This window comes from Physella acuta, unplaced genomic scaffold, assembly GCF_028476545.2.
Source record: "Physella acuta isolate Inbredline_101_S28 unplaced genomic scaffold, ASM2847654v3 ptg000661l, whole genome shotgun sequence".
NCBI classification, from domain to species: Eukaryota; Metazoa; Mollusca; class Gastropoda; family Physidae; genus Physella; species Physella acuta.
Genome location: NW_026732180.1, coordinates 98564 through 110237, shown reverse-complemented (window position 1 = coordinate 110237; position 11674 = coordinate 98564). Strand labels below are relative to the sequence as shown.

General features: G+C 35.3%; 1 protein-coding gene across 2 annotated transcripts; it reads right to left on the bottom strand.

Moving 5' to 3' along the window:
• Positions 1 to 5841: 5841 nt before the first annotated feature.
• On the bottom strand, positions 5842 to 11434 carry LOC131948809 (mitogen-activated protein kinase kinase kinase 3). Of its 2 annotated transcripts, XM_059310503.1 has the most exons (7): positions 11415 to 11434; positions 10722 to 10774; positions 9576 to 9736; positions 8909 to 9022; positions 8353 to 8491; positions 7330 to 7504; positions 5842 to 6132 (listed from the first exon to the last, which is right to left on the bottom strand). In XM_059310503.1, exons 2-7 carry the CDS (start codon positions 10744 to 10746, stop codon positions 5892 to 5894), a joined length of 855 nt encoding a protein of 284 aa, XP_059166486.1. In that variant the 5' UTR covers positions 10747 to 10774; positions 11415 to 11434; the 3' UTR covers positions 5842 to 5891. The 2 variants fall into 2 exon arrangements, with proteins under 2 accessions (XP_059166486.1, XP_059166487.1); XM_059310504.1 differs by lacking the exon at positions 11415 to 11434 and having other exon boundaries at positions 10722 to 10890.
• Between the last annotated feature and the right edge of the window lie 240 nt (positions 11435 to 11674).

Here is an 11674-nt window from a genome sequence, read left to right as displayed (position 1 = left end):
TTTTTTTTTGTTGGTATTGGTGTTTGTGGTTGGGTTTGTTGTTAGGTTTTTGCTTTCGTTTGTATTTGTAATTGTGTTAGCGTTATGTTTGCGTTTTGTTGTTTTGGTTGGTTGTGGTTTGGGTGGGCAATGCCGGGTTTATGATGATTACTAAACACACAGGTAATGGTCTTTAACAGAAAGGTTTTTCACAGAAGCCAGAGCAGGACCTGGCCGGGACGGCTAGTTGAGATCTAATAATAATCATTAAAAAAGTTTTAAAAAACCCACGTTTTCTGATTGAACTAAAAAGTAGAAAATAAATACTATACATCACAATAATGCAAGCGATCACTCTACTATAAGCTATCAAAAACGTGGGTCGCCGAAGTAAAAGTTATATTACTATTGATTAGATAATACTATTGACTTTTATTAGGGAGCTTGTAGAGAGTCAACAGTATTAGAAACTGTAAGAAAATCACGGCGCCCCACGTTTTTGATAGCTTATAGTAGAGTGATCGCTTGCATTATTGTGATGTATAGTATTTATTTTCTACTTTTTAGTTCAATCAGAAAACGTGGGTTTTTTAAAACTTTTTTAATGATTATTATTTTCTACTTTTTAGTGTTTGTCTGTTTGTTTGCATGTAAATCTTGCTATCGATTTTATCTTTTCACTTTTTTTTTGGGTAAACGAAGACAACTCGTAAAAAGACAACTCGTAAAAAGACAACTCGTAAAAAACACGTTGTGTGAATACGTTACTGACTAGAACACATAGATTTGAACCCGTGTCGAGTGGGATAGCAATCGTGTGCCCAACCACTCGACCATATCGTCTCCCCCATACTGGCCACCAGTTGTTACGTTATGGTTGTTTGTACACAAACACAGCGTGACAACTACTCAGTAAGCAAAAAGAGGGGGAGTGCCGAACCTTGTTTTCATCAAATTACAGTTACTGGGTAATGTCCCTTTTCCCCCACGTTTTTTGGTACAATTATATAGCGGTCTAAAATGATCAATAAAATGTTTCCATGGATTAATTTAGTAATAAAAACAATCGAATATTCAATTGTCATCCAAAACAAAGCTTCCCTGAAAATTTCAGCGCGCTAGCTAACTGGGAAGTGCCAGAAATTTCGATCGCAAGATTGGATTGGAAAGACAAACACACAGAGAAAGCAAGTTAAAGAAAACGTGCGAAAAACTTAAAATCTTTACAAAATATTTTGTAATTGTATTTTGAAATCGAAAACGGATAATTGTACAGCTTTTCTATTATGGTGACTTGCGATGTTGCCTCTAACATTGCAGTGTTTTAAAAGTTTGATCAATTTTCTGCACTAAAATATCATATGTCTATTTAAGTTTTTTACTTTCTCGTATATACGAAGTATAGAGAAAGTATTATAATCGTGCACAAAAATCACTTGAAATGTTAACAATTTTCACCGTATTACACCTATGTCCTTCATCACATCTGAAGTATAGAGGACTTATTTTAATCGAGCAAAAATTATCAATCCAGATTTATCAAAATTAAGAGGTTTTATGCGTAATCCAGTCTGAAAAACTAGGCTTTTCAATTCTGTCCGTTTGTCTGTCTGTCTGTCTGTCTGTCTGTCTGTCTGTCTGTCCATGTGTAAACACGATAACTTGAGTACCATTACAGCTAGGTTGATGAAATTTCATATATAAGTATTTTATCAAAATCGTAGATCCGTATCAAATTCTGAGCGATTTCCGATAACCGGAAGTGGTATTTTTTCTACTTTGAATTTTTCAAAAGCCTATAACTTTAGTACTATTTCAGATAGATAAATGAAATTTCACTTGTAAGTAAAAGATCTAATTTTCTACCTTCTGTTAAATTTTGAATAATTTCCGTTGACCGTAAGTAGTAATTTACGCTACTTCCGATTTCTCAAAAAACTAATGTAAATTTTTAAAGTGCTAATAATATTGCGCACTATTATGCACTTTTTTATTTGGCGTTCACTTGGTGTGCAATTCTTTTGTCTACTAGATTTTATTCTATTTTTAAAACTTTAAGTATTCAAAATGGATTAAAAATCATGTCTATAGCCCGAGTTCCCATCCCCTGTTGTTTATATAAGAATATTCGAGAAAGTTTAGGGGAGATCACTTCCGGTTTATTTAATTTAAAAAAATGTATATTTATGTGAAAGTAAATAGGCTCTAAGTACGTCTATATATATATATATATATATATATATATATATATATATATATATATATATATATATATATATATATATATATATATATATATATATATATATATATATATATATATATATATATATATATATATATATATATATATAAACATGTATATTTTTTTATTTCCCTATTTACATAAGCTTGTGGTGACCTAGGCTCAGACGAGGACGCTGAAAATGTGGAGACATCAACGCAAATGGTCTACTACTATCGCAAGAAAGGAAGTGATATAAAACAAACATTGTAACTATCAAGTATCATTCTCGCTCTGACTTCTCTGTCTCACTCTCTCTCTACATATACGTGACGTGCGCAGGGTCAGTTGAGGTGAGGGTTTAAGTCCCATTACCCCCTTGGATACATCAATACAAAATAAAAAAAAAACACCCCACAAAAATCTTAGTTATTTTCTAAAATAAATTTCAAATCAAGTTAATCAAATGTAGAAGCGTTTTGGGATATAGTTAATTTATCTTAAAGAGCAATAACAATATAAAAAAGTAGCAAAATATATATCTTATGACGGATAATACCATTTTGCTGTGTTGTGTATAAAGTTGATGAATACATTTCAGTATGTACAGTTGTATTGAGATGGTAGAAGATGACACTGACAGCTTTGATAGAAATTCCACAGCTGAAGTTGAAAGTGGTAAGTATTGGGTTTTCCGTAGTAGACTCTAGCGATGAATTCGATTTTGACAGTCTTATAGCCTATATGGCTAAAACAATACGCAATTATAAACGTATAATACAATGAATCCTAAGAAATATATTGTGTGTATGTGAAAGACTCTCTTTTTTTTTTGTTATTATGAAAAACATGCAGAGTGCTAAATCAGCTGATTGCCTATCATGCATTCAAAAACTGCCCGTCGGGATTAAGTATAAATCGAGTGAACTGATTTATAACTAAATATACTTTAGTCACAAAAAATTAAAGTGACCCTATCGAAGCTAGCAGTCTAGAAGCAGATATTCATGTTTTTGTGACCTAAGCATATGACACAATAGAGCTGTCAGCAATATGCCCAGTCGCCGTCTCCGTTACTTGAGTCAGGTACCCATCTGACCTATTAAGTCGTGCTTGAGGTCTGAACTCGAGACTTTCGAGGTAGCAGTCTTGCACTCTACCGTCCACGAGCGCCGTCCCACTAAGGCGCTAAAGTAAACATTAATATCTAACATTGTTTCAGGTGGCGATGAGTCCAACATTGACAGAGACCTTCGAAACTTAACATGTGCTAAAAACCCTGGCCATAATAATTTTATTGACATGTCGGACTTTCGGATGGAGCATCTACCAAGAGGATATAGAAACAGAGAAATATTTGATCTAGTGAAAGCCTTGTCAGACATTGAGGTGCGTATCAATCTCACTGTAGGCAATCTAAAAAACAGAGGAAGCGGTTGGATTACTTTCTCGAAGACACTACGGGAGAATCCCTTTAAGGCTAAAATAAAAATACTAACAGCAGCTCATCTTTTGAAGGGAGGTAGGGAGGTAAAATGTATGACGTGTTTCTATCAGTTTGATAATGTTGAAGGCAGATTGGACTTGGACACGTTTTACTCTGTGGAGACACAGCAGGACCGTTTAGAGTTTATTTGTGAGATAAATGACCAAAAAGTAGCTGAAATGATTGAAGTTAAAGTAAAAACTTTCAAAAACATGCACACACGCGCTTACTGTATGTACTTTTACAAGTCACCTGAGGAGCGAAGGTTTACCTTCATTGTGTCCAACCCCCACGGCAGCAGAAAGCACGTGACGTTTGGAATGGTGACACACAGGGAGGTTGTCAGGCCAAGGGACAGTAACTCTGAGTTTGTGTACTACGTGTACACAGCAAATACTTGCGATGCCAGCAGTGGCGGGCCGGTGTACATTTTAGATGTACAAAACATCTGGAGCCTGCCTGTACACTCACGCGGTCCAGGCATCAACCAAGGCATCAGCTCCATCCAGTGGGAGAATATAATGCCCTAGATGCCCTGGGGTGGTTTTTCTTCCGTTCTGGAAGTCTCCAGTAATTTGCTTATTTATGTAATGGGAAATCTATTTAAGAACAATTATACAGTATACATTTAAAATTATCATTGATTTCTTTCAAAATTTGAAATTGTATTAAGTTCCATAACATTCGTTACTTAAATGTGATTTGACCTGTATTTGCTTCAAAAAAATTTCGAATCATTTTATTCTTCAACAACGCATATAATGCTGTTTTGCAGACAAACATATAATCAATATTGTATCACTTCATAAGATTAGCGCAATCACCAAATTCAAGGTTTTAAACAAGTATATAAAAATTGCTATTTGAATTCCTTTACTAATATTGAATTTTCATACAAGTGAATAAGTATCAAAATTTGACTTTTGAAAATGTAATCTTAACCTGCTTTCAACTTTCAATACATTACTAATTTGATAATAAAGTTTCTTTTTAGTCACTGGTGTTTTTTCGTATAATCATGATTTGTCTGCTAAATATTGTTTTCATCCACATATTTTAACTGACCACACTATTAAAAAATACAGGTGAGCTATTCTGTAACTTCCTCGACAAAGCAGGAACATGATTTTTTAAAATATTGTATGAACATTGTCAAGCTCAAACCCATTTTATTCCATCCATGTAAAATCTACACTGTAGTTCCTTTCTATAAGTCTTTCGGTACAAGCCGTGTCTCTCACCACCGTCTCAATGAAAAGTTTCCTTTCTAAACCTGAAGGTCCATGGATCAGACAAAATGTTAAACATTGTTGTCTAGTGGTAGAGCACAACTCCTGACTTTAAAAACAGGAGTTTGATTCCAGCTCTCGCGTTTGTTTGACGTCACTGAGTTCAGCAGCGCGGACGTGAAACTGACAAGTCATGACATGAGTCATGGAACTGACATAACATGAGTCATGGAACTGACATGACATGAGTCATGAAACTAACATGAGTCATGAAACTAACATGAGTCATGAAACTAACATGAGTCAAGAAACTAACATGAGTCATGAAAATGACGTGAGTCATGGAACTAACATGAGTCATGAAACTAACATGAGCCATGAAAATGACGTGAGTCATGGAAGTGACATGAGTCATGAAACTAACATGAGTCATGAAAATGACGTGAGTCATGGAACTGACATGAGTCATGGACAGAAAGGTGGCTGGGACTTCTACTGCTCACACTAGCCCTTCAAAAGCTGAAGTCAAAGTGATGATAAAAACAGGCATCGTCGTATTGGGTTGGCGAGTTAAGCGATAAAAACAAAGTTGAAAATGAAAATTGATAGTTTTTTTTGAGGAACTCGACAAATTTAATCAGTGTCATCAACAACAGAATCAGCATTGAGTCTGCAAAGACGCACACATTATTATAGTATGATGGCATCAAGGTCACTCGAATAAATCCTAAAAGAGGGAGCTATGTAACAACACACAACCCCCACACACAAACCCAATGCAGTACTAAAATTATGAGAAAACAATGAACAAAAGAAACAAAACAAGCAATGATGCAATTATTTATTTACAATATATAACATAGCAATATCCAGCAACGTTATATTTAACAATTATGTTGAAGTTGGGAAGTAACCCTATAACCCCCTCCCCCTTAGACACACCCCCTAGCGACGCCCTCGTATAATAAAAACATCACAATTTCCCTGCCGCTACAAACGGATCAGACTTGAGCAAATCCTCAGCACTAGGCCGGTCCTTGTAGTTCCTCTTGAAGGTCCTCTCCAGGAACTTGACCATCTGTCTAGACGTGCCGTCCGGCAGCCGGTAGTCCGGCCTCTCCCCGCTGCCGATTTTAAAAGCCGCCTGGTTGGGGTTCAGGTGGTGGAATGGTGGGTGACCAGTGGTCATCTCGACCACGGTGCAGCCTACGCTCCTGGAAGACAGGCACATGCGTGTAGGGGGCAGTTACAGCACAGTTACAACACAGTTACAACAAAGTTACAATACAGTTACAACAGTTACATCAGTTACATCAGTTACATCAGTTACATCACAGTTACAACAAAGTTACAATACAGTTACAACAAAGTTACAATACATTTACAACACAGTTACAACACAGTTACAACACAGTTACAACACAGTTACAACACAGTTACAACAGTTACAACAGTTACATCACAGTTACAACACATTAGCACATTACAATACAATTACAACAAAGTTACAATACATTTACAACACAGTTACAACACAGTTACAACACAGTTACAACACAGTTACAACAGTTAGAACACAGTTACAGCACAGTTACAACACATTAGCACAGTTACAACAGTTACAACAGTTACAGCACAGTCACAAGAGTTACAGCACAGTTACAACACAGTTACAACACAGTTACAACACATTAACACAGCACTGGGAACACATTTTCTAGTGATGGGAGCGTATTTTAACACATCATTTACACAATATTATTATATCCACAATTGTAATTCAACTGTTTGTTGAAAATATCTTTACACGGTACTTCTACATAAGAGCTAAAGACAGAACTTAAGACGCAGCTGAAGACTGAGCAAACGTAAGAGCTAACAAAACTAATGATTGGGCTGACTCAGTTTAAACAACTACAGATTTGAATATCATGATTATAGAGCTAAAGTCAGAGAGCTGTACTAGATAAAAACATTGTTATTAGAGTTAAAGACAAATAAAAATAGGGATGTTATAATTGAAATTTAAAGCTAGTTATAGACGGCTGATAAGAAAAAACAAAGTCACGGCGTAAATTACAAAGTTTAGACTTAAATACAGAGCTAATAATGGAGCCAGAGATATAGCTGAACACGTAATCAAAGAAAGAGAACGCTACAGATAAAGATGGAGCTATGTCTTAATTAGAACATAAAGCTAAGAACAGAGCTAAAAAGCTAAATATAAAGCTAAAGTCATGGATAAAACAGCTAAAGATAGGGCTAAAGCCAGATATAAAACATAATAAAAATAGAGCTAAAGTCAGAGCTAAAACAGCGCTTAAGGTACAGCTAAGCCAAATGTAAAACAGAATAAGAACAGAGCTAAAAATAGGGTTAAAGCAAAGCTAAGGAGATGAAGGCGTAGCTACCAGATATCCGCTCTGACGTCATAGCTGCTAAGCCCCGCCCCCTGTATGATCTCTGGTGCCATCCAGTAGGAGGTGCCGACGTTAGAGCGTGCCTTGGTCTGGCTGTGGAGGATCTTGGACAGTCCGAAGTTGGTCAGCTGGACATTACCTGGGCTTTCTAGCAGCACGTTCTCACCTGGTGGGTTATAGGTGTTTGTTTTAACTGTACAGGTGTTTGTTTTAGATGTAGAGGTGTTTGTTTTACCTGTACATTTGTTTGTTTTAACCTGTACAGGTGTTTGTTTTACCTGTACAGGTGTGGGTGTGTTTTTACAGGTGTAGGGTACCTGTACAGGTGTTTGTTTTAGATGTAGAGGTGTTTGTTTTACCTGTACATTTGTTTGTTTTAACCTGTACAGGTGTTTGTTTTACCTGTACAGGTGTGGGTGTGTTTTTACAGGTGTAGGGTACCTGTACAGGTGTTTGTTTTAGATGTAGAGGTGTTTGTTTTACCTGTACAGGTGTTTGTGTTACCTGTACAGGTGTAGGTGTGTTGGTACAGATATATGGGTACCTTTACAGGTGTGGGTGTGTTGGTACAGATATATGGGTACCTGTACAGGTGTGGGTGTGTTGGTACAGATATATGGGTACCTGTACTGGTGTGGGTGTGTTATTACAGATATATAAGGGGACCTGTATAGGGGTGGGTGTGTTGATACAGATATATGGGTACCTGTACATGTGTGGGTGTGTTGGTACAGATGTATGGGTACCTGTGCAGGTGTGGGTCCCAGTATAGGTTACATTTATGATACAATTTTTAAAAAAGCCCCCCCCCCAGCTTATTGTGTAAGTTTTTAAAAGCTTCCATTAATTTTATTAAAGCTTAAAAATAAATAAAATTAATTTAAGCGTTTGGTATACACGGTAGACAGATAATTCGACCAGATCTTCTTAAATTGTGACAATGTAACTTAAGAACTAGACACCTTCCTAGATAATTAAAACCTTTGATAAAAAGAAAACACTATAACCTCTGACCTTTGACGTTTCTGTGTATGATGGTCGGCTCATTGTTGTGTAGGTAGTTCAAACCTTCGAGAATTTGTCTGGTGTAGAGTCGAACTGTGGCCTCGTCTAGCGGTGACCCTCGGTCGGCTATCAACTTGGCCACAGAGCCCTAGGCAGAATTTACTATCATTACCAAAAGTACAGATATTGGCATATGTACCAAAAGTTTTTAATTTACTAAATTTATTTTAAAAATGTACCAAGTGTATCACATTTATCATAAACAAAAGCAATGAAGTGACTAAAAATTAACAAACTTACCACAAACTAACAAAACAACAAAGTATCAAAATAAAAGTTACGAAAAAAAGCTACAAATTAACATACACAAAACGTCCAAAGCCAAGGTAACAAAAAAAAAGTTAGTACTAAATTAATATTTTTTTAAAAATCCACCCCCCCCCCCCAAAAATAAAATAAACAAATAAAAATAACACTTCACCATAGTTACCAGCCCCCCCCTCCACCCCCATCACCAGCAAATTACCAAATGAAAAAGGTACCAAACAACATTTAATCAAGTTACCAGTTTGATGTACTTGAAGAAGATGGTGAGGACGTCAGGTTTCTGCTGGTACCCGTGGAACGCAACGATTCTCTGGTGTCTGATTCGTTCCAGAATTTTCAGCTCTCGAATATTCTACAGATCATCATGTAATTTAAAATTGTAGTAGTGGTGGTGGTTGTGTTGGTGATGGTGGTGATGGTGGTAGTGCTGGAGGAGGTAGAAGTGGTGGTGGTGATAGTATTGGTGGTTGTGATGGTGGTGGAGGTTATGTTGGTGTAAATGGCGGTTGTGGTGCAGGTAGAAGTGGTGGTGTTGGTGGTAGTGGTGATGGAGGTTTTCGTGGTAGTGGTGGTGGAGGTTGTTGTGGTGATCAACTCCCCATATCTTACACCATTTTGAGCGACATTCAAGAGTTTTACTCTTACGAATTAAAATTGTATTTTTTATTTTTGTTTTGTTTTAATTTTCAATGAATAAAAAAATCTAGGTTAAAAATTAAACAAAAAGCTGTTATATATATATATATATATATATATATATATATATATATATATATATATATATATATATATATATATATATATATGCGTGTATGAATGTGTGTGTGTATGTGTGTCTTTCAAAAAGAATTAAATTTCTCTTCGTCGGCCAGGCCGAAAAAAAGTAATTAAAAAAACCAACTGACCTTCTCCTTATCAGTCCTGGCTGTCGCCACAGACACATCCTTGCCCACAAACTTGACCTCGTTAGGCTCGCTGTCGTCTATGATCTCGTACACACTTCCACCATGCCCAACGGGATTTCCCTTTCTCCAGTTTTTGGGAAATTCCGGTGAGATCGATGTTACTAAAAATAATCAGTTTAAAAAGTTTTCAGCAATACAAGCATAGAAGTTTGAATAAGAGGTATAGCTACTACTTATGACATCATAATACTTTGCTCATCGTTTGTATTTAACATTAGCTGAGCTCCATAGGAAATTTTTTTTAAATCAATACCTCATAATTACATAAATGAAATAAGCACTTTTTAGCGCAATTTCCATTCTGGAGAATTGCGTTTATTAACTCGTCATTTCTGGGAATGGATGGATGAATGAATGAATGAATGAATGAATGAATGAATGAATGAATGTATGGATGAATGTGTGTCCGGGCTTTAAGTCGTATCTCCTCCTCAACGAAGCAATATCGATGACTAGTTCCAAAAGCAATTATGTTAAGCAAGTTACGAGAATGAGCATAGGCCATAAAAATTCCGGGTTTCTTTCATGTATTTCCCGGAAAAGCCAAAAAACCTCGAAAAAATTCAGTTTTTGGCCAATATCTCGGCAACCAGACCACTTAGCGACTTGAAACATGTACCAATCGATTCCTGCCATAATTTAGAACAATATTGCCGAAGAAAGTTTTCAAAAATATCCTCTCGTTCGGTCACAAATTTTAAAATAACATAAACACCTACAAACCGATCGTTCTTCTAGCTTGAACGCACCCCAGCATTATACGTCAGAACTATTTTTAGATAACATAAGGAAATTGCGCATAAATGTCACTAGACTTTTTTAATTAACTTGTTTTTTACAAATTTAGTACAGCGAAGATTGACGAGTAGAAAATTTTATTTAAATTTACCAACTTCGTTACACACACACATACATACCAGCACACACACACAGACGTCACACATATACACACACATCACACAATCGGAAAGTAGAAATACTAAACACATAAGCGTTAAGTCGTTAAGTATAAAACTAAAGTAAAAACTGGCAAATAGATTATCCAACTTATTAGAAGTACATTTGATTACTTAATTAAAAACTCACCATCAGTACCTTCATCCTCGCTCATCGTCTGTTTGGTCTAACAAATGGTTAATCTTTGGAACAAATCATTAATCTCAATCTGACTAATTTGCTAATCTATGACTAAATCGCTAACCTATGTGACAAAAGCTATAATATCTAAGACCAAAGCTATAATCACTTTAAATAAAGTGCTAATCTGTGACCAAAGCCCTAAACAATAGTATGAATAAGTTTTGTGATTTTCTTTGATTTTCACGCAATAGCCTTGCACGATTCAGCCTTAAAACACTTATAAAAATAAAATAAAATACTTAAAATGAAACGTTAAATATTGAATTACATAAATAGAAATAAATGTTTTACAATGCAACTTTTAAATCTATTTAAAATAACAAATTATGAACGTATGGTGAAAAGAATTAAAGGCATTACAATTATATTTCGTTATTTAGACATACATAGTTTTCCATTAAATAATTTAGGATTTTTCCGATATTACCTCAACAATTGCAAACAATGCTTAGAAATAAATAAGTGGTTCTATTCCTACGGTTTATTAACATTTAAAAACGTCAATAACATATTAAATATGTATCATAAATAAGGATCATGTCCATATAATATACATTAACCCAATCCCTAACGATGAACTAGTATATATCTATCATAGCTCAAATATACCAAACAAGGTAGAAATGTTGCATGTATTACATTCTCCTACCATACCGCACTGGCCAGATAAACCTGTTGTCTCGAGGCCATATTCCAAACGTTTAAATAATTATTTAATTATATTTTAATCGTTTATTTTTTATCAGTATGAATTGACACAAACTAAATTTTAAAAATAAAATGTGAGAAAACAAGTATATAACTACGTGCATCTAAGCAAATTATTCAAAATAAAATATTTGGAAAATACAACACGAAAAATAAATGCACTAAGTTAAAACTAACAGTGACTTATAAAA

Bases quoted from the DNA above. Each gene is read 5' to 3' on its own strand.
- LOC131948809 (XM_059310503.1), bottom strand. From the start codon at position 10,746: ATGAGCGAGGATGAAGGTACTGATG. The intron at 9,023-9,575 runs GTCAGTTGGTTT...GATGATCTGTAG, and splicing joins CCAGGACTGATAAGGAGAAG to AATATTCGAGAGCTGAAAAT. The intron at 6,133-7,329 runs GTAGCTACGCCT...CCTGTCTTCCAG, and splicing joins GACGTCAGAGCGGATATCTG to GAGCGTAGGCTGCACCGTGG.